Source organism: Caloenas nicobarica, chromosome 1, assembly GCF_036013445.1.
Source record: "Caloenas nicobarica isolate bCalNic1 chromosome 1, bCalNic1.hap1, whole genome shotgun sequence".
NCBI classification, from domain to species: Eukaryota; Metazoa; Chordata; class Aves; order Columbiformes; family Columbidae; genus Caloenas; species Caloenas nicobarica.
The window spans coordinates 190,230,009-190,252,735 of record NC_088245.1 but is presented as its reverse complement, the minus strand read 5'-3'; the positions used below and the strand labels follow the sequence as shown (position 1 = coordinate 190,252,735).

At 34.5% G+C, this 22,727-nt stretch overlaps 1 protein-coding gene across 7 annotated transcripts in view; it reads left to right on the top strand.

Moving 5' to 3' along the window:
• Positions 1 to 22,727, top strand: part of NBEA (neurobeachin) — a 490,542-nt gene that overhangs the window by 127,777 nt on the left and 340,038 nt on the right. For all 7 annotated transcript variants that reach the window (XM_065627071.1, XM_065627076.1, XM_065627075.1 and 4 more), the window contains exons 11-18: positions 3,817 to 3,925; positions 6,274 to 6,426; positions 7,211 to 7,379; positions 15,902 to 15,981; positions 16,731 to 16,793; positions 16,902 to 16,999; positions 19,298 to 19,390; positions 22,461 to 22,569. In XM_065627071.1, the coding sequence (XP_065483143.1) occupies positions 3,817 to 3,925; positions 6,274 to 6,426; positions 7,211 to 7,379; positions 15,902 to 15,981; positions 16,731 to 16,793; positions 16,902 to 16,999; positions 19,298 to 19,390; positions 22,461 to 22,569 (874 nt within the window). The remainder of the gene's footprint in view (positions 1 to 3,816; positions 3,926 to 6,273; positions 6,427 to 7,210; positions 7,380 to 15,901; positions 15,982 to 16,730; positions 16,794 to 16,901; positions 17,000 to 19,297; positions 19,391 to 22,460; positions 22,570 to 22,727) is intronic.

The window sequence follows — 22,727 nt, the reverse complement described above, 5'->3', positions numbered from 1 at the left end:
AGGAATGGGTTGAAGAATCCCTTATATTTGCCTTTGTATCTAGGGGAGTTGAAAATAGGCAAGAATGGAGAGAAATTTTGTATGGCATTGCACAGAATTTTGCAAGTTTAGTGTGAGCCCTGCAGCAATCCGATGCATTTTAGTTACTGGTAAGTTTGTTAAATTCTGTTTGAAAAATTGTTCATCTTAGAAGATAGTCTTCTAATCAATATCATTTCCTCTGATTTGAGCAACCTTGGTCTGCTGATAAACATTTTTATATTTAAAAAATTCAGGTTTAATTTATTCAGCTGCCAACATGACTCCATAAATTGACTATTCTGGATACAATCCTCTAAATTATGCAGTCAGTTCTTTAGAAGACTAAATTTTTAGAATGCAATATTGAGATGAAAAGATCCATTATGTCAGTATGGCTTTTTATATATAAAAATATATATTTTTTCATATATATATATACACACATACATACTCTTAAATGTTTGCTTGAGGTCAGTCTGAACATATGAGGAAAGAGAAGTTTTGAAGAGGTTGGGGAAGCTTATCTGAAAATAGTTAACTCTTGGGTCTTTTCAGGCAGATTGAATGCTCTCTAGCATAAAGGGTAGATAACATGTAAAAACAATGTTCTGTGCAACAGCTGTTATTTAGTACAGTTTCATTCTCTCCTTCCTCCTCCGAAAAAGAAGTTTCACCTGAAAGAAGTGTAAGCAGGATTTCTGGAAATCTGTACATGCAGTAAGAATTTAAAAACACTTCCATTTTGATTTTACAGTTCTCCTATCAGTTAAAGTATTACAGATTTTTAACTGTTCATTTCCTGCATAAAAATGTGGACAAACTGCTAGTTACATTTAATGATGGTGCTATTTTCATCAGTAAAATTGTCCTACACTATACACTTCAAAATTCATTGTGCCTCTGTGTGACTGCCAGGTGGTTCTCCTTAACTGCTGCTTTTTCTGGTACTTGGAATTTTTTATGTGCTTGAGGATGTAAAGTGTAATGATGCATTCGCGTGTGCTATCCCAAGATTTGAATTACGATATAGTACAGGCAACTCTATTATTTACAGTGGCAATTCTGGATAATGCAGCAGGATTAGAAGCTAGAGTTACCGCTTGCAGACCTGACTCTGCAGACTTGCCTTGTGGTGTCTTTATGTGTCTGGTTTGATAGATGTTAAAAGCCATTTTGCATGTAGGAAAAGGCATAGCTCATTCACAAAAGTATTGTCTGAATTAATAGGTTTTCCTGCAACTAGAAACATTGGCATCACTTTGCAGAGATAGCTAAGGTAGCTTCTTGCAGAGCTAGTGTGGGCAGACAGGATTTATCAGTTCAGCCATACCCTGCATAGAGATGGTTAATATTGAAAAAGTGATATTTGGGCTCCATCTGCATGTGAACTAATAAACTTTGTTGATTCAGTCTTTCTTGCACAGATCCAGTTTGTATGTTTCTGTGTCTGTGGCATGGTTAAATATTAACTGGCCACTCATTAATTCTGAGTTGACTGGTGAGTTTTATGTCAACTTAAAGAGAGAAAAATCTTTATTGTTAGTGTGTCTTATAACTTTTATTCAGAGTCCTATCAGAATTCCTAACAATTACATAGAGACTGTTTTAACAAGAGAGAAGAATAACTCCAGCCCATTGAGTTTACATCTAAGATCATAGAATGGACAAATAAATTGCAATACAAAGAAAAGGGAGTTTGATAAATTACTTGTAGAAGTGGAAGTAGAACCTTTTAGACTTAAGTCTGGTGTCATGTTCATGGTACAACAATCTTTGGAACCATTTTAATAACATTTTTAAACTTTTCAATATAATATTAATAGTATTTATTTTTGTAATTCAGTTCCTAATCCTGCAAAGATGTATACTGTTTCTTGACTTTATGCATAATGAGTTGTCCTCCTAAGTCATAAGGTTACTCATAAAGGATGATAATAAGCACCGTCTATGTGGACTTTTCTTTGACCTATCCAATTAAAAAAAAAAAAAAGCCAAACAAAAACCAAACAGTTTCTAGATATAAATCTTCAGCCCTTTACATGAGCTTCTTATGGATTGTCATGTAGAAAAAAATGATGAGTATCTCATTTTGGATGACAAATACAACAGAAACTTTAACTCAGGGTAAGAAAAAATTGATGCATATAATGTGGTTTGAAATTGATGTGACACCTTGACAGGCTGTTTTGATAAAAGCTTTGGAGTACTGTAAATGGATGTTATCTGTGTTCTTTTACTGCTAACACTCTGTGGAGCATTCTGTATGTTATTTTAGACTGATTATTGTGACCATTCAACAATTAAGCAAGACAAGGCACTATTTCATGTTCACAGCATGTACTTTTCCTACACTGTGTACTTTTCACATGGCAGCCTTGCTCACCAAATAGAGTAAATCTTGTTTTCTGCAGCATATGGATTATTTTCTGGTGCTGGCTTGGATTAACCAATCTCAACATTGATTTCAAAGGAAAATAAAGCAAACCTTTAGCTGACCAGATACTGTAGGTAAAGTTGAAAATTATAAAATGCAGGTTAGACATTTCCTTTCATTCACTTTTTCATACCTACAAAAGCCACAGTTGTCACCCTTGCCTGTGCACACCACCTGTGTGAAAACCTTCGTGGTTGTGGATATTTGTCTGTGCAGCTAGGAATCGTTATACATATTTCATATTTAGAAAAGGAATAATGGCTTTATATATGCATTGTGCAGGCAGTACGATGCATTCTGTCATCTACCTTTTTGAGTTGTTTGAAAAATCATTTAAATATTTGTGTTCTGTCATAAATACGTGGTTTGTTCTGGGTTGTGTTTGTTGTTTTGGGTTTTTTTTGGGTTTGTTTTGTTTTTTTTATTTCGTCCCATTCCTCTGGGTTTTTCAGCAACAGATGAGTGCATCTTTGTTTCCCTCTCACCACCCAGGAGTCAATTGGTATTTTTCTCCCACGGTGCATTGATCTGTCATAAGTTTCTGCTGTTGGTTTTCATAACATAGTTTCATTGTCTTTGTAAGTCTGTCCCCTGCAGTCTTTCGTATATCTTCTGAACACTTTTTTTCCCCTTCCTGTGCTTTCTGAACACCTCACTGACAGATACGGACTGAGCACTGCTGGGATGGGCTGCTGGGCAATTTCCTTTTGGCCTCTAGAGTCTCTCAGTGATGCTCCACCATTACGTGGGCAGGCCTAAATATTACTCTTGTGCTTGGTCTGGAGAAAATATGAAGGAAACTTCACCCTGCTGTTGTTCTGCTGTGGTTTGTGGTGGGCATCATTGTCCGTGGGCATATTCAGCCATTTTATGTCTCATTGCTGTGGTAGTAGTGGCTCTAGGGACCGAAAGTGTGGAATGATTATGTACCTAGTGGCTGCAAATTTTGCAGTTTAGAATGGTAGAATGGTTGGCATGGCCCCTGCCTGCGTCATTCTAGCACTGTCAGCTGGATCCCACTCATCTCCTGCCACTTCCAACTGCAAAACCTTGGGCTAGACCTGCAAGCTGCAGGGCTGTATATTTAAAACCTGGGATGGTCCCGGTCAAATCAGAAGAGCTGACAAAATGATTTTTCCACTTCTATTTGAATATGAACTTCCACTCCTACCATTGTAATATGCGAACAATCATTGGAGAAATTTGTCAACAGAAGAGTAAGATTTGTTTTCTTTCAAGGAATTGCTCACTACTTTAAGCCTGTTTCTGTTCACTTAATTGCTGGTGGATATTTGGAATGTAACAGATTGATTTTTCTGCATTTGTAATCTGAAAAAATTGCTTGTTTTTTTTACATGCAGTGCTACCCTATTGGCTTTTTTGGTTGAGCTTCTTAAGAGTTCAGTAGCCATGCAAGAACAAATGCTTGGTGGAAAAGGCTTTCTAGTCATTGGCTACCTCCTTGAAAAGGTATGTTTGGAGGTGCTTTTTATCTTCTTAGTATTTCTACTGTCATAGTGGTATTTTTTATCACTTAGCTCAAGGGACTGGTGGAATAAAATATATTTGTGATACAAGATGTTTTTGATTTGTAATTCTTGTAAGTTGTCTACAGGAGTCTTTTCATCTTCCTGATCCTCTCCTATGCCAATATTCAAATAATTTTCTGGAGTTGACCCTGGTTTTCCAATTTATGCTTTTACTGTAGATCTGTTTGTGAATCAATTTAATGCATTTTCATTTATCTTTCTGTGCTCTCTGTCCCCCAAACTCTCATTTAGGAAAATTTATCTTGGTCCCAAGTAGTACAAGGGTATCACAGACATCATAATTTAGGTTTAAATTTATTTTTTTGTGTATATTAATAAAAATTAAGTTAATCCTCTGTGGCTCAATTCTGAAATTGTTGAAATAGTTGCTCTGTGTTTTGAAGAAGAAAAATGTAAAATAATTTAATTTCTGAAAGAAACAGTTGCAAGGGGCATTCCCTTTACTTTCTTATTTTTGGATATAATCTCCTGGCTCTGACCTTCTTGAATGTCTGCTATGGTATTTTTCGTTAGCAAGCAGTCAGTGTAACAGTCATTTAAGAAGAAGTCATGACCAGAGCTTTGTGATGTCCAATGGTGAAATTAAATTTGAACAATCTCACCTTTAGAAATGTACTAAATTTTGAAGAAGAATGACAAATAATTTCTCTCATTCTGCTCCCTATGCTATTTTCAGCTAGGGAAATACATTCTTATAGTAGAAAGACTTTCTCTTCCCTGAAGTAATACCTAAATGCAGATTATTTTCTGTACTTCTCTGTTTTCTGTACTAAGCAAGTGTGATTTAGAATGTCAAAGAATTAGTCTAAGGTTTGGTTTATTTTTATCTTATGGTACGTTTTCTTGTGACAGCACCAGAATGAATTTACAAAGCTGTTAGCTGCAGTTCTGTAAGTTATATACAAGGCAGGCTAATGAACACTCATGAAGTCCCTTTCTCTTGAGTAGAGCACTATGGTTTATGGACATTGAATACATCAATTTAGACTGTTGTACATGAAATTAAAATTTAAAAAAGTTTGCATACTATTCCAATTAACACCTGCTACAATCATTAAACTCAGAGTATGTGAATATTTAAAGCATTTTGATTACTTTCTGTGACAACCTAATTCTTACAGCATATGCTGTTTTCTGGGATTTCTTTGTGCTATATTCTCCTTAGCTGCGGTTTTTCAAAAGGATATATTTTATTTTTTCAGTATATGCTTATCTTCAGTTAGCACACATGGTGGGAAAAAATCCTTTTGTTTCCTAGCCAGGCTCTATTTTATTATTTGTAAATTATCTGTTGTTCATTTGCATGTGATCTAATACTTCAGAGGGGACAGAAAGCTTTTTTTTTTTTTCCCGACTTAACTTCAAAGTAACATTTTTGTTCTTATTAGTTGCAGACTATTTATTGTGAGTTGTGATGTACAAACCAGAGGAAACTCAGCATCCAGGCTGAACTTGTTTTACTGACAAATGGACTTCACTTCTAAAAATAACAAGTCTGCATGTTCCCAAACAGTACTTAGAGCATTAAAAGTAATTGAAACAATTTTAGGGAAGGCAAGGAGAAGGATGTTTCATGTTGTGGGGTTTTGTTGTTGTTTGTTTGCTTGTTTGTTTGCTTTTGTTAGTTCCTTTTGTTAACTTCGTGTAGAAAGAAGTTTGTCAAAGTCCACATGCCATATTACTGCAAAGGAGCAGGTATCAACAGTGATTTTATAACATATGCTATGAAACTGAAGAACTTTCTTGAAATTTAAGGAAACCTGCAACCCAAATCCTTCAAATACCTGCTTATGTTTAAGAAACAAAAGCAAGTCTACCAGTAATGTGTGTTTACATACTGAGAAACCCAATTTCAGTAAGACACATAATTAACTGAAGAAGAGTTAAGGACTTCAGACTACGTTCTCAAGGCACTGTGCTGTTAAATATAGAATCCTGACTGGATTATTATAAAACAAACAAACAACAAAAAACCCCAAACGACGACAAAGCCGCTAGTAACAACAAAAAAATAATCCCAATTATTGATGAATATTTTTAACCTGTTAAATGTAGCCATTAGAAAGACCATGACTATTATTAGACAGTATAAGCTGCTGATATTTTTTTCTTACTTTCTGTTCATATTCAATGACAAAAAAACATATGAGGTTGCACGCATTTAGTAAAGATGAACCTGGTGAAAATATAACACCATATTTCTACTCTAAGTATATTAAGGAAGGAGGTTTTTCTTTATCTTTGTTCTTTCTGATTATTTTTCTCCAGTCATCTAGAGTTCATATAACCAGAGCAGTTCTGGAGCAATTTTTGTCTTTTGCAAAATATTTGGACGGATTGTCTCATGGAGCACCACTGCTGAAGCAATTATGTGATCACATCCTGTTTAATCCTGCTATCTGGATACACACCCCTGCAAAGGTAATTGTGCACTTGAATTATGTTATCAGTCTCCTACAAGTATTCTTTTATACCATGGTACTTATGTTTTTAATTTTTTTATTTTAAAACATGGTAATAACAAAGCGGGGGGGGCGGGGTGTGGATCATGAAGTCTATACCCCACTTAAATATTGTCTCCAGTGTCTTTTATAAGTTTTTAAAAGCAGTTACATTCTTGCCTAAATTCTGGCTAATACTATTGAAAGACTGTTTCTAGAAATGTAGTCCCTTTTTCAATAGCTGTGTTACATTGTTTTATTGTTTTCCCAAGGAATAAGCATATGTATGTATTTTTGTTTCTAAGCAAAAGGTAAGATAGCCTCTCTTTTTACGCTTTTGCAGAAACTTTCCTTTTAATTCAAATTAGGTATTTTGGTTTGATAAAAACTGTGAAAAGTTATCACTCATCTCTCTGGTGATAATGAAGTAGTTGTCTTCCTAAATAATCACAGTTGAGGAAAGTGGACCAAAGTAAAAGTGACTCTGTTCCATAATCTGATAATATATACTTCTAGTTTTAAAAGCCAAAATAGAAAACAAACCAGTATGTTTATTGTGACATAAATCATAGAATCACAGAAAATTTAGGTTGGAAGGAACCTCTGGAGCTCATTCCAGATGTCAGTCCAGTACCTGCCCTAAGTTGTTTGTAATTATTTTTTAGTTTTTTCATGCCACATCCAAAGTAAATATTAAAAAACCTACAAATTAAGCTTATTAATGCATAAATTCCATTTATGTGTATAACTATTTCATTCTTCAGGTGCAGCTGTCTTTGTATACCTACTTGTCAGCTGAATTCATTGGAACTGCTACAATCTATAACACCATACGCAGAGTAGGAACAGTATTGCAGTTAATGCACACACTGAAATACTACTACTGGGTGGTTAATCCTGCTGATAGCAGTGGCATTACTCCTAAAGGATTAGGTAAGTGCAATCCACTAGAAAGAAAATAGAAACATTTCTTGTATAGGAAGATTTATGATATAAATGTGTGAAAGCTTCTTGGATCTGTAGACAAAAACATAAGTAAATGGCAATAATCAGTACCACTGGTCAACAGTAGAAGGACTATGCAAGTATTATACTTTTGGTGTATTATACACCTCTTATAATTCCCTATGCATATATATGTATTCCTAGAAGATTCCAACTCTGGTCTTCACTGGTATAGCATATACTTATGTGGGTGTACTTCAGGAAACACATTAAATCACTTATTTTTCTTCTTCTGTAACAGAGATGAAATGTTAAGTGGATTTCATATGCCAAGGAAAGCTTTGTGGGGTTTGAATGATTGGTAATGTTAAGTGACCTTGAAAACAGAGTGGAAGCTTTTAGTTCTCACTGCTGAGGTCTCTGAAACTGTCTTTCCAGTTTAATCGTATCTTTTCCTCTGCCCTTATAAAATAGAGATTGATTTAACTTTGCTTATAGTCATGCAATTTGCTTAGCTCAGGAAGCACTGAATGACAGCAACAACAAAATACAATAATACATACAGGCTAAACACTTCATGTAACAGATGTGTATTAACCAGAGCATCAAACCATTCTAATCCTATACACTGCAGCTGTAATGTCATTACTATTAGCTGACTACTTGTGTAAAGCAGTGAGGATTTGGCTGAAAGTCTCTTAAAAAATAATTCATACAGGGCAACATATTAATTATCTGTATTCTGTAACTATTACTGTCATGCTGAGAAATTGAATAATTGAGGGATGTTTTAGTGCTGTTACATATCCAAATATTTAACAATGTGGCATATATAAGTTATTGGATAATTCTTCAGTTGTAAGTGAGCTGTATGCATAGGGTTTTTCTTCAATATTTTCTTTTGATAAATTAAAATGGAAGGAACAATTCTTATCCTAGATAAGGTATCCTAATAGGTGGTGAAGTTGTAACTTGTTGAGGCTCACAGAAAGAGCTGCTGGTAGAGCTGGGACCCGATTTATAGTTCTCTTAATGTTAGATTAACAATGTTCTTCATACAATTATTAAAATTTGCTTTAAAAATACCCAACAAAAGCAAACTGTTCCTGTTCTGTGTTTATTTGAATGAAAAGTTTTGTAATATCAGATTAACTGTAATGTCAGTGATAATGTATATTTTCTACTTACACTGGTTCTGGATTCCTTTTGCCAAAATGGAATTAAGTTCATTTTTGACACCTACAATGAAGGTGTCTCCGTCCGAGCTAGATGTCTGCTGATTATAGACAGTGCCTGAATATGGGTTTCTGCCATCATTTTAGTCTCCATGGGTCATCGCATCTGCCTTTTGGAAGGATGCAGGTGTCCAGTGTGTCCTGCATCAAATCTGCCTGCTCTGTGTAGATATGTTGGATATCTATGGCATGTCAAATTACAGTGATGAGTCTGCTTGGGAAGCTGTGTCCTACCCCTAGTTGACAGAGCCTTGAGAACTATTTAGTTGGAAAGATGGTTGCTTACTAAACTCCACTGGCTATATTGATTCGATCTCCACTGACTTCAGGGAAGTGTTAGAAGTTTGTCTCATGTGTTGGCAACTCCACTGTAGATGTCTGAAGTTAGACTGAGCTGAATCCTACCCCGGAACTGACTTCATCCAGCTTCGTGCTTTCAGAGCTCAACTCCATTGGGGATTACATGGTTGTGCTGCATAGGTGCAGCTTTACCATCAGACAGGCTGACCATATCTGAGTTCAGGGCAGAATCAGGATGTTAAAAACTCAGCTGATCAAATTATAATATGTACATTGCATTTGTGACTGTTGAATGACCAGCTGTTGGGAAGTAAACTTTCCAAATGTCAACCATATTTACACCTAGACAGAGACCTGGAAAATTGCTCAACTAGTTTGAGACCATAAGTTTGATAATTTTGTCCGCTTGTTATTGCTGTAATTGCTTTTGGGTTGGTTGGTGTTTGTTGGTGTTTGTTTGTTTGTTTTGTTTTGATTTTAATTAAAGAAATCCTGTACTTCTGTGTCACGATACTAGCACCCAACACCACTTTGAAAATGTGTTGCATATTACAGACTTGCCTCTGGCTAGGCTTGCTCTTTCGTGGAAACAGTATGACATTTCTTTCTGCAGGAGGTATGGCTTGTTTTTATCTTGCCCAGATCTGCCCCTCTGCAGTTAGCTGTATTTTTTGAGTATTTGCATGTGTAATGCCAGTTGAATAGCTAGAAAAAAGTATATAATGTATTCATCAAAATCCGAACAGAAGGCATGGGAGTACACAAGGACACAAAATTAGGCATGAGAAATGAATCAGTTAACTCTAAATTAGCATACATATGGCTGTTTTACTTTCCTATCTGTTCTTTCATTCTTACCTATTTTAAGGATATAGTACGTTCACTTCTCATTTATGTCAATTCCAGACAATATTCTGGTTTTTTTCTGACAAAGGCAAACAGGTAGATCCCTGAAAGGTAATCAGATAGTGCAAATTACTGGTTGTTTGCTGTAGTAGTGTGACACAAAAAATCACAGTTACTAAGGCCTTCACACGTTTAATAAACTGTAAAGCCATGCATATATTGCAAATATATATTATTATCCACTATATCTGAATTTTCTCTTTTTTTTTTCTTTAGTTAGGTTTCTGAATGATCTTTACTTTTTTAAAAGGTTAATTACAACCTTTTTCCTTGTTCCTTATCCTTCCTCCCTGTTCCTTAGTCCCATGTAATTGATACAACTCTAAGAAAGTATTTTGTAGTACTCCCCTGTCTGTAAAATGACTTTTCCTGTGTTGAGTTGAAGAAAGCCAGCTTATCACGGAGCGAGATCACTGGCACAGCAATGCAAATCCAGCATAGCTATGGAATTTTCTCCATGCAAATCTGCACTGGGACTTTTTTTGTTATTATTTCACAGGGAGCTTCTGCTTCTGACTAATAGAGCTGTAATCATTGTGGTGATTTGCAAGCAAATGACTGTGGAAATACAATAATTGCTGAGGTGATGGGTTACTAAATTTAATGTCATATTAACTTAATTTTATATAAGTTTTTTGTCAAATTCACATTAATTACTTTCAATTGATAAAAGTCCTGAAAATTTTTCAAAATGTTGAATCACCTGGATATTACATTACTTTTCTTCAGCAGATGCTCCTTCTTTTAACATTAAGTGCGGTCTACCGATGTGGTCTGCAGGTCTGGCTGATTCAGGATTATAGTCTTAGAATACTATAAGGAGCTGCAGTTAATATGCTGAATGCTTTTTTTCTGTCCTCCTCTGTTTTCAGCGACTCGTAACTTCACTAATCCTCATATTTCAGTTAACCGTTCCAGGATTTTGGTTTTGTGTTGATTTTTATTAGCCTGCATACAGCCACTACTGCCACACATAGCTGGAAAGTTTATCATTTGAGAAAATGCAGAATAATACATAAGAAGAAGTTTGTAAAAGCAAGAAACTTACACTGTAAAAATACAATTATGTGAATGTTAGAGTTGCTGCATTTTAAGTAGTACTTGGTATTTCAAAATGAAAAAAATGGCCTATTGTCAATGAGCAGTAATTTTACTGTAAGAAACAGAAAAATCTCATAATGCAAGAAAATGGCATCTGATATTCCCTTATCAGAGGCAACTGAAACTATTATTTATTTCAAATCTGATTTTGTATCTTCTCTTTCATTATTGTTTTCCTGTTTCAAACTGGTATTTCTTCTTGGATTCAATATACTAAATTTGTATTATTTGTTTCCTTCTGAAGTACTAGGAACATTTTTTCAAAATTTCTGCTTATCAGCTTGCTTTATAATTATTCTTAGTAGGTTTAATATTTTAGATATAGATCTACATAGTGGTGGCAAGTTTTCTGTTTAGAATGACAAGTTTTACTTTCTTTTTTTTGGTAGTGTGTTTGTGGTGTGTTTTTTAATTAATTAAATTGCTAGTTATAACTAGGTAGCAAGACAAAAGTGACTTGTGTTTTATTAAGAGTATACTAAAAGTAAACTTGTGAAATAATTTTCAGGTCAGGAAGATCAGAAAAAGTCAAACCAACTTCCACAAGAAAGAATCTCTAAACTTTTTTGTATTTTACATTTTACACTTGAACTATGGTTATAGCTATTCTCTTGGTTTGCCACGTGCATGACTTTAATATTTTGTTAAATTACAGAGAATAAGATGTGAAGGCGGGAGAGGATCATAGGGTTGTCCAACATTTGCAGCATTCAAAGACACAGTGAAGCAGGCAATTGAGTGAAAATTGTCTAAAAATGTATTACTTCTTTCCATAATTATTTCCTTTTGTGAATTTCGGGAATGAATAAGAGAATAAGTGGGCAAAGATTTAACTCTTTATCTTACTATGGAAGATGGTTCATTTCAATGATAATACTTCAAGGTGCCAAAGATGTCTTAGTGCTATGTTACCAGTCCCAGTTCTTCTTTGATGATTTGTCTTTTCAAAGTATATACTAGACTGATATTTAAGGAAAAGCCAAGCTGTGTCTTTGAGAATGGGCGAAACACATACATTTTTAATATCGAAGCAACAGAGAAAAATTTGAACCTTTTTTTTTATTCTCATCTTTGGATATCTACTAACTGTTGGATGCTTTAGTTTTTTTGTTAACCCTGCCTTGAAAAGTCATTATCGCAATTACTTACTGACTGCATGGTATTCTCTGAAAATACTGGTGAACCAACAGAGGTGCAGTAGTGAGAAAGCATAAAATGAAGGCAATAACAGCAAAATAAACTAAATGTTGTGGAGTTTTTTTTCCTAAGAAAACAAACAAACAAACAAACTTGGAATACTCTCTGTTAACAACTCTCAGAAATGTACTAAAGCTAAATTGTAATTTTGGACTCCATTGTGGAGCATCGCTATGAAATACTTGCGACTTCATTGTTGCATGACAGAAATGTGCATTTTAAGTTCCAGACTACTGGGTAATGTAGTTCATTCTTGAGCTGCTGGCCAAGCATTCATTTTTATCTGCTAGTGATTCCTGTTTGCTTCCCAAGTCTTACTCTGAACAGACCTTTATGAGCGGGATCTTGCTTTCCGCTAGAGAATGTACGGTTGTTAATGTCCAAGTTGATTCCTGTTACGTAGAGTTTTCAAGCACGTTTTCAATGTCCAGCATTTTTGAACTTGAGCTAGTTAAGTAGGAATTATGGAAATTATTATAAGGAGAAAGTAACTGCAGTTCTTGTGGACAGAAAAAGTTTTGCAGACTTGTTTCGAGGTGTTAGAGTGGAGCTCAATTCTTATTAGCTTTGCAACAGTAAGTAGGTCCTTCTGTGATCCACATAACGTGATGTTATTTATGTATGTGTGGAGATGAGATTCAACTCTCCATATCATGTTTTAGTAATTTAAGGAATAGAAAAATTGTGCTGTCTACACATAAAAAAGCCAGGTGAAAGAACGTTGAATTTGCTTGCTTGTAGAGCTGATAACACAATGTGTTTTTTCTAAAGACAGGATTAGAAATACTTATTTTTGTTATTCAAAGCTCCCAATCAGTTTTTGACACCAGTACTGATTGTACTTTGTGAATGTGTTTACTTATTCCCTCTTAATTAGTTCTGGTTTATGCCCCTATAATTGCTCTGTGCTGCAAGGATGAATTGGATAAATTTTTTCATTTATTTTTCTCTGGTGAAATGGGCTAACTCTCATTATGAGCGTATATTTAAAAAAATCTGATGCAAATCATGTTCTATCTGCAACGAATGCATACATTAAATCTAAAAGCAGGAAATGATTTTGTGATTCATCCTGGTGTGGGATAGGGGAGGCATCCTTTCTCATTGCCAATTAACAAGAATGTTGCTTTTTTATATTAGAGACTTAAGGTTGCTGTAGCAGATCTTAAAATAATTATCTTTGTTGATGATTTGGTTTGGGCTTGGTTTTAGTCTTTAGCAGTCTTTATCCATTTCTAAGTGGTGGTGACACCGAATTGTCTAGATCCAGTGATGGCCACGAAGATTAACAGACAGTAAAAACTACCTTTCAGTGTTTGAGTTGAAAAACAAGATCTACCTGTCTCTCTTTGCCTCAGTATATGTGCATATGTTATATATTTTTAAATAATAGAATAAATTATACCATTATTTCGTCAATAATGCATTTTTAAAAGTAAATCATCAACTAGTAATGAAGTTCTTCAACTAGTAATCAAGCAAAAAAGTATGATGACATAACAGTTAGAGTGGAAAATCCTTTTTATGTAGTTTTACAATTCCAAGATTGATTCCATTCAATCTGTGTCAGATGACTGTTGCCGCAGTCCACTATTTGTAGCAAGCTACTGGTTACGTAGCCTCCAGTTTTTCCAGCCCTTTTTTTTGGGGGGTGTGGGTGGCTACCGGTCCTCTTTTAATTTTTTTTTTAGATTAATAGTCTTTTGGGCAGAGGCTGTCCCCTTTTTCTGATTCCAATGCAATGAATCTTGAAGACACAATCAAAATACAAGGAATAAGTAGTACTGGAGGACTGAAGGAAGAAGTATCTCAAAATGCAAGGAATAAGTAGTACTGGAGGACTGAAGGAAAAAATATCATTTCACCTGCTTGACATATAACCTGCAAGCGACAACTGCTTTGGTGTCTTCTGCGTGTTGAAGAACCCTTTTCAGGGTTCTCACACATCTCCAGAGAAACTAGTGGGTATGTGAATAAGAAATATTAAACTCAGGTATCTTTGAACAGGTTCCTGGTTAATTTGGGGTAGCTTTTTTTTAATCCTTCCTTAAAATTTTTGTTACCAAAATCCATTGCCCTAGTGTTCTGTTTTCTGTTTCCATAATTACAATCTTCCAGAAAAGACAAAATACCTCAGTTTTTAGGCCTAGTTTTCCGATATTGTCGTGGTGTAGGAGGAAAGACAGTGTGCAAAGGAACAGATTTCTGTGATGCAGTTAGGGTTTAATCTGCATTTGAATTAGGAAAAAAAATAGCTGTTGGCTAGAAGCACACCATTGCCATAAAAACACATGGAATATTTAATGTAGTTGCAGCTAGTACCAAAAAAATCCAACTTACTCTTTTTTTTGTACAATGGGAAATAGATGTTTCATAGTGCCATTAGAATGTATGGGTATAAAACTGTTCCTTTATCTTTAAAGCCTATATGATAAGTTTTTTACAACAGTATCCTTACAGTTTTTACACATGATAGGGGAGGGAGGTTGAGATTTATTTGCCTCTTTCGGAGAAGTACCCAGTTCTCTTGTTTCCACGCCTAAACAGGGAGGAAAACTTGAGAGGATTAATGACTCTTTTTGTTCCTGCTAGTCAAGCAAATAAAACTTACCCTCAGGTTTGCCCTTGTTCAGTCTTGAATTGCTGTGTGCACAGCAGTGGCTTTACTTCTAAGAGTGGCACCGGAGACTATAAAAAAACCTTCCTTAAAAAGTTGCGTTCATCTGGACTGGAAATAATACTGAGACACAGAATGTTATTAAGCTTTGATATGTTTATCAGCATAAGATGAAATGGTTGATGAATTTATTTTCACTGTGCAAAATTTAAGACGACACACATTGTTTGAAAAGTAGGAACTTAACAAAGGAATTTCCAGTTCAACCTGAACTATTTATGAAAGGAGACAATGTAAAATACAGTAGAGCAAGGTTCAAGTGAATATAGTTGTTCAAGATCTGTTTCATATTCAATTTTTTAGATACTTCTGTTTTCCTAATATACTTCCTCAAGCACAACGGTTTAAAGTATTGTGGATTACAGTTGTGGGGTTTTTTTTATGGTTGAAATTTAATATTTATTCAGACGGTAGTTTCTCTTTGGTTAAACAGCTTCTTTCTACTACAGGTAAATGCAACCACTAATATTTCATTAATCCTTCCTTTGTTGGATTTCATTTAGATGGTATTTAACATACTGACTTAGTTATTCCACATTGTTGTCACATATTTTAGGTGAGATTCAGCTTTGTATTCAGACCCTTTTACATGTCCACAGTATTGCTTCTACTAGTTGTTTGAATTCCTGTTGTTTTCAGTGGAATTCAACTTGGTGTAATCAACAGAATAGTTTTGATCTTGAATTTGGCACTGACGTTGGGGTGGTTGACTAGATCTAATAGATGGAGTAGTTGCTTATAGTGGGATTGGAAACTCCTGGCTTATATGAAGACACCTACAGATCATATACTTTAATTTGTGTGAGTCTAGACCTGTTAACTACCTTTCATCTTCCCGTGTCTTTGTTTAAAAAAAAAAAAAAAAATATATATATATATATGGATTTCTTTTTTTCAAAATGAAACATCACTTAAATATAGTGGTATTGTAAAATGTGATTCTGAAAGGTTATAAATGATATCATTCACAAATATGTACTTTTATATAATGAATAGAATATTAAATCTGTTTGGGAGCTATGATTTCCTTAAGAAGCTGCAGTCAGTAAAGGAATTAGTTTATATTTAAATGTGGTATATTTTGCTTCTTCCAGATGGTCCTCGGCCCTCACAGAAAGAAATTATATCACTAAGGGCATTTATGCTTCTGTTTTTGAAACAACTTATATTGAAGGTAAAAATTCCAGATGGAAAACATTGAGATCTGTTACATGCGTATAATAGGATTTTTCATAGTAGTAAATATGTAATACCTATCAGATATTGTATCTGTTTCTGTTTAATTTTAATGTTCATGCACATACTCGTAATCAACATAAAGGTAGTAGAATCTTTCAGGAATCTGGGCTTTTTTTTATATGATAGTAAATGTTTGCTTGATCCAATGAAAAAGGTAATGGCAGTTGTAAATTTAGTTATTGCTTTATCCTTTTTGTGTGTGTGTGTTTAGTTGGTTGTTGTTTTGTTGTTGTTTGTTTTTTTGGGTGCGGTGGGGTTATTTTGTTGTTGTTGTGTTGTTTGGGTTTTTTTCCTACCACAGGTTGAAATGGTCTAGGACTCTTTCTGTTACAGCTGAACACTAGTCTTTGAGGTATAATTTGCTATTTAAGACTACACTGAAAATCAGTATTTTCTGGCCTGGCTTATTCTTCCTGTTTTTTTCTCATTGTGTCAGGGACTGGAGGAGTGACAGTAGTAATTTATAGCATTTTGAGGCCCAAACTGTAAAAGTCCATCCTAGCAGGAGTAGAGGGCTGACTTCATGTCGGTTTGAATTGCCAATGAAGTGAAAGAGAGAATTTTCTTTAAGTTCAAATAGAAAAAAATTGTAGGATTACTTGACTTGGTCCAAGTTTTTCTTGAACCAAACTGAAAGAATGTATTTTCTCTGAGTAACGCCCCTCCTTTTTTTTTTTTTCTTAGGATCGAGGAGTGAAAGAAGATGAACTACAGAGCATATTAAATTACTTATTAACAATGCATGAGGTACATTTCTGTAGTTACCTATCTTTTACTGTAACCAATTGTACCAGCTCTATGGGAACCCTGTTGTCGAGGTTAGTTTGTAGAATAACATTGATGCTTGTCACACAGGATGAAAATATTCATGATGTACTGCAGCTGCTAGTGGCACTAATGTCCGAACATCCAGCATCCATGATACCTGCCTTTGATCAGAGAAATGGGATACGGTAAGACAGTGAAGCGAGAAAATATCTTAAAAGTAGTTCCAGTATCATCACTCTCCAGATTGCTTCTTTTTCACATAAATATCACACTTGCTGATCTTTCAAACTGCAATTTTATTAACTTAGGCTATATTTTTTGTCAAAACCAGAGTGGTTTTGATAGCTCGGAGGAAAAAATCTTCCACTTAAGGTTATCATTATGACATTTGAAGGTAAATGTACTGTTGTACTTGTTTTTCGATCTCAAATAGAATGTATAATTCTATATAATAGAATATAGAATTCAAATAGAATATAAAGATGAATCAAAAAGCCAAGCGTTTATCTCAGAATAATTTTGCATATTCTGCCTTCAGATGTTTAATATAATCTGGAGTGAAGCACAGGTAAACAAGAGAAATCATGCCCTAACCTCTCAAATTCTTTCTGAAAAGATTAAGAAAACTTTCTGTAGAATTCATATGTTCATCTGTTTGACAGTAAAATTAATAACTGACAGTTCCCAGAGAAGTGGTATTTTTTTTTCGTTTTCTTAGGCCTAATTTGGTAATGCAGGTTTTTTTCAGAGATGAATAATTTTCATGTTAATAATTTAATATTTACTATATAATTTTATTTTGTGCCATTCTGAAAATACTTCGGAAAATTCAAGGTGCTTGTATAACAGGGCGGGGTGGGGAATATACTATCTGATAAATTCAATTTTGCCAAAATACTAAGATCTTCATACAAATACTTGCATGGTCATTCAAACCGGTTTAGATACTAGTTGAAGAGAAGACTCATTGTACTCATGATTAGGACTTTGTTTTCTGCCTATAGTTGTCTGTAGTCAGACAGAATTCTATTCCTGACACAACAAAGAGTAAAAATGATCTAGAGGATTTGTGGTACCAATATTAAAATTATTTGGTGCAGTCTCTGTGTTTAAAAGTCTGTATTGAACAAGTGGAGAGAATGTGCAGAACTGCAACATTTAAGAATTTAAAAAAAAAAAAAAAAGCTTACATAGCATTAGGGGTTAATCTGCTTAGGTTATCAGAAGACAGAAGCCTCAGAGGTCACTTGAAAATGGAGGAAGTCCTTTCAAAAGTGGAAGATATTGTCTGCTAAAGCACTCTTTAGTGGAGAAAGACTTAAGAAGAATGGGTAAAAGCTGAAGCTCAGCTAATTCAAATGGGAAAGTAAAATATAAATTAAAAAATTTGTTGAAGAACAGTCCAGGGGAAGGGTAATGTTTTTTTATCTTTTGGTGTTGTTAAATCAAGGCTGGTTTCCTTTCTGAAAGACTGTAGAATTTTCACGTAAACCAATCACATCAGTTAAATAAGTAATAAATTAGTTAAATATTGAAGCCTTTTTTATCCAGGATTTAAAAACAGAGTATTTGTTTTTTATTATATTTCAAATTTTGATGCAATGAGGATGCGGCTTTATAAATGTACCAGGGATTCTGTTATAGAATCATAGAATTGTGTTGGTTGGAAAAGACCTTATAATCATCAAGTCCAACTGTTAACCTAACACTGCCAAGTCCAGCACTAAACCGTGTTCCTAAGTGTCATATCTACATGTGACTCCACCACTTCCCTGGGCAGCCTGTTCCAATGCCTGACAACCCTGTCTGTGAAGAATTTTTTCCTAGTATCCAATCTAAACCTCCCCTGGTACAACTTGAGGCCATTTCATCTTGTCTTGTTACCTGGTAGAAGAGACCAACAACCACCTTGCTACAACCTCCTTTCAGGTAGTTGTAGACAGCGATAAGGTCTCTCCTCAGCCTCCTTTTCTCCAGGCTAACAGTTGTGAAACATATTGCTGTAGTTTACTTTTGACAATGAGATTACAGTATGAATATCCTGTGATTAGGTGCAGGTACCCTGTCCTGTGTAGAAAGGATATTGAGTAGGATTTTTAAGAATGAAAGGAGATTTTCAGTAGCATCCAGGTACTCTAATGAACTCCAGGGTGTGCTCCAATCTTCTTCTCTTGTCTTAAGCTACAGCTGCTCAGGCTGTCCTTTATCTGATTGTTCCAAGGTAGGAGTATAAGATAAGATTGTTGCTTTCTGTTATAAAACTTTGAACTGAGCCAAAAGATGCCATGTCTGTAACCTGAAGAATTCATAATCAAACTCTTGCTGTTCTTGCTGCTTTCAGTATATCTTTCCATTTTGTGTCAACTGCTATTTTTGTAGTTTTATTTATCAAGAAATATCACTGTTCAGTGAAATACAATCTATATATGTGATGTTTAGTAATAAACTGAAAAAAACTTGTTGAATTTCTTTTTCTTTTTTAGAGTAATTTATAAGTTACTGGCTTCCAAAAGTGAGAGTATATGGGTGCAAGCTTTGAAGGTGCTTGGATATTTTCTTAAACACTTGGGTCATAAGTAAGTCTAGTTTTAAAATTTTTGTGGTGGTGTATTTAAGTTCACAATTCTTCTTGTCATGATTACTGTATAATCTTTGACAGTCTTTAGAAATGACGTAAAATAGAATTTTTAGGTTTTCTGATTAATAATTTGCACATTCTGTGACCTTTATACCCTGGGATAAAATTAATTTTCCAGTTAACTTGTTACTACTACGATGTTTCAAAAGATACAATGATTGTCTAACAAATGGAATTCAAGTATTAAAACAATTGAGAAACATTTTTCCAAAATACGTTTTATAAATTTATATTGCATGTTCAGCTAATGGCAACAGGAAACATGAGTGGCATCAAAAATTTGTTGCTGGAATTTTCAGGGGCAGTACTTTTAAAAATAGCTTTAATATGATGGGAAAATGGAAACAGAAGAATACGTTATTCACATGGGAAAGTTTCAGAAGGAAAAGCAAACAGACTAAGTAAATGGTCATGAAAAAAGGATGGAAGTACATACCTCTATGCAGGGAACATTTGCATATAAAATGTGGCAATAAGAAACATTCACATTTAAAAAGAACTGATGTCACAAAATAGATGTACTTAGTCTCATCTTCCATATTTTGGTGTAAAGAAAGAACTAAAAAGCCCGCCGTGCTGCTCACTTTTCCCCTTTTACATGTGGTGTTTAGCTTCCTGCTGGGGTTAACCCAGAACAATATTCCAGTGGGAGACTTTGCAGTGTAAGAATTCGCAGTGTCCTTCACAAGATACTTCATAGTGTAAAACCTCCTCAGAAGGGAAAGGAGCTGGGAGTCCAGCCAGTGTGCGGGATTGCTAGACACGCTTTTCTCAGTAAGATCAATAAAGTCTGACTGTATAATTGAAAGACAGCTGAGAATATGCTCCCAGATGGGATTTTTCTTTTTGGATCCAGCAAGCCAAATAGTGTTCAGGGAATTAATAAAGCAAATTGATAGTCCACTCAAGAATCTCCAAGGGCTTTTCAAACATTACTTACTAAAAATCATTCACATTGATAGAAGTTGGATTAAGTAAGATACAGAAGCCTAGTTGTGTCCACATAAGTACATTTGTTTAAAATATTTATCGCTTATCCAGTAAATCAAGTAGCAAACTCTTTCAGAGGAACACGACAGAAAAAGAAAAGTGCCATTTTTCAGAAGCTGAAAATTCATTTCCCGCTCCTTAGCTTCTACTTGTTATTTTGGATATATCAGTGTAGTTTCCATTTTTGAGTGAAAGTAAGTACTTATCACCAAAGTTACTTCATTTTTCATGTAATTGAAGTCACCGAAATCCACTTGAATACTCTTTGTAACTTTTGAAGTAAGTTTGTTTGTTTGTTTAATTTTCAGACCTCTGAACATCTGTAAATGTTCACATATTATGTAGATTTCAGCAAGTAAAAATGCTCCCCCCCTTTTCATATCTTACAACTAGTTTGTGAGGTGTGCCTGTTTGTGTACACACGTATGTGTGCATACACATGATTTTATAAAATTCTGGTCAACTACACAAGCCTTAGTGATTATAAAATTATAAAACACTTTAATTCTTGTTTCACAGCATGGGAAACAGGCACTGTATATTAATACACTGAAGTGCATAAAGATATGTTATAATGCAATTTATGAAATCTGAACCAATACAATATTAACACCAAGTGTGTAGGTACAAAACCAATTACCGTTACTGTAGTTCATATGTATTCACCGCAGATTAAGCAATAGACTGGAGGTAATTGATTCTTTGGAGAAGTGACCAATAATGTGTTAGATGAGAGCCTGAATAACTTAATCAATTTTTATCCATGATCTGTGATGATAGACTACCTTGTCCGGCCTTAAGAGTTGGCAAAATCTTGTTCTTTTCCTTCTCTGCCATCTTCGATTCTTTCTATGCCGCCACTGAAATCATAGTCTATTATTTACATTTGGGTTTTATCTGCACATTTAAACCTTCCAATCAATTTTCACTTCCGTGTGCTACATCATAATTCCCAAGGTTCACTACCTGTTGTTTTTCCTCATGAGTAACTTGTGAACTCACTTCTGTGGACAGAAGAGTGTACACTGTTACAAGTTGTTGCCTCTCTCTTTTGTGGTTATTTGAATATTATAATATAATGTATTAATTTCAAAAGTTCTAGAATGAATCTATGTAATTTAAGCCTGTGTTATTATGATCAGTAATCATGAAAAGGGAGTTTCTTAGCTTTTGAATACATAAAATTTTACAGAAAATTTACTGTATTTTATCTTATTTTATCTGCTGCTTGAAGATAGATTAGTAATTATTTTGAAAAATGTTTTTTATTTAATATTCATGATGGTAATAGATAAATTTAGTGATGCAATTTATGACAAGTACTCTGTTTATTTATTATGTTATATCCAGTATTGGGACAGGTAGAATACACTGATGTGAGCTTCTTTCTTCTCTGCTTTTCAAGATTTGAGTAGTTTTTTATTCTAGCTGGAAAATTCGCTTCAATCACTTGGAATTTCGTAACTTTTCAGGACTATATTTCCTTTGCATCATAACATATGTTATTCCATGATAGAATTATTTTTGTCTGCATGAGAGAATGCTATAGAAAGAGAATGGCAGTACTGATAAATCTGTGTCAGTATTTATGTTGGAAGATCTAGGGTTGGATTGTCTTGAGTCCTTGAGAGAGTGACAAAAGATATGTTCTGCACTGTTCACATTTTAGCCAGCCTGTGACATCTTGAATGCTCTCAGCCTGAGTAAGACAGAAAGGGTTTCCTATGTCATTTTCACTGTGAAAATCATGGAGGGTAAGAATGGTGTGTGATTTGTTTTATACAAAAGCCCAACCCAAATACAGCATCGCTTTCTGAGAATCTTTGTGTATTACAATTGCGTTCTTCTTGGGAAAGATCTTAAATTATGCTTATTTAATATTATTTACAGAAAAACAAGTTCGGGAAATTTTTCGTATAACGTCAAAATATTTGGCTTTGGGATTTTTTTTTTTTGCATTTACTTAAAATGTTCAACATGCTTGGCAATTTCCTAATGGTTTTATTTTTTTCTTCCAGGCGAAAGGTGGAAATCATGCATACTCACAGTCTTTTCACGCTTCTCGGAGAAAGGTTGATGCTGCATACAAATACAGTGACCGTTACAACCTATAACACTCTTTATGAGGTACAAATTACTAAACACAGAGATTGTCATCTCTGTTTTAAAAATTACAACTTAATTATAACAAATTGTGACTGTGCACTTTACGATATCCTGATCTCAAGACTTTTGAGAAAATTTTAGATAGAAATTTTAAGAAAGGATTTCTGGTTCAGAGTGTA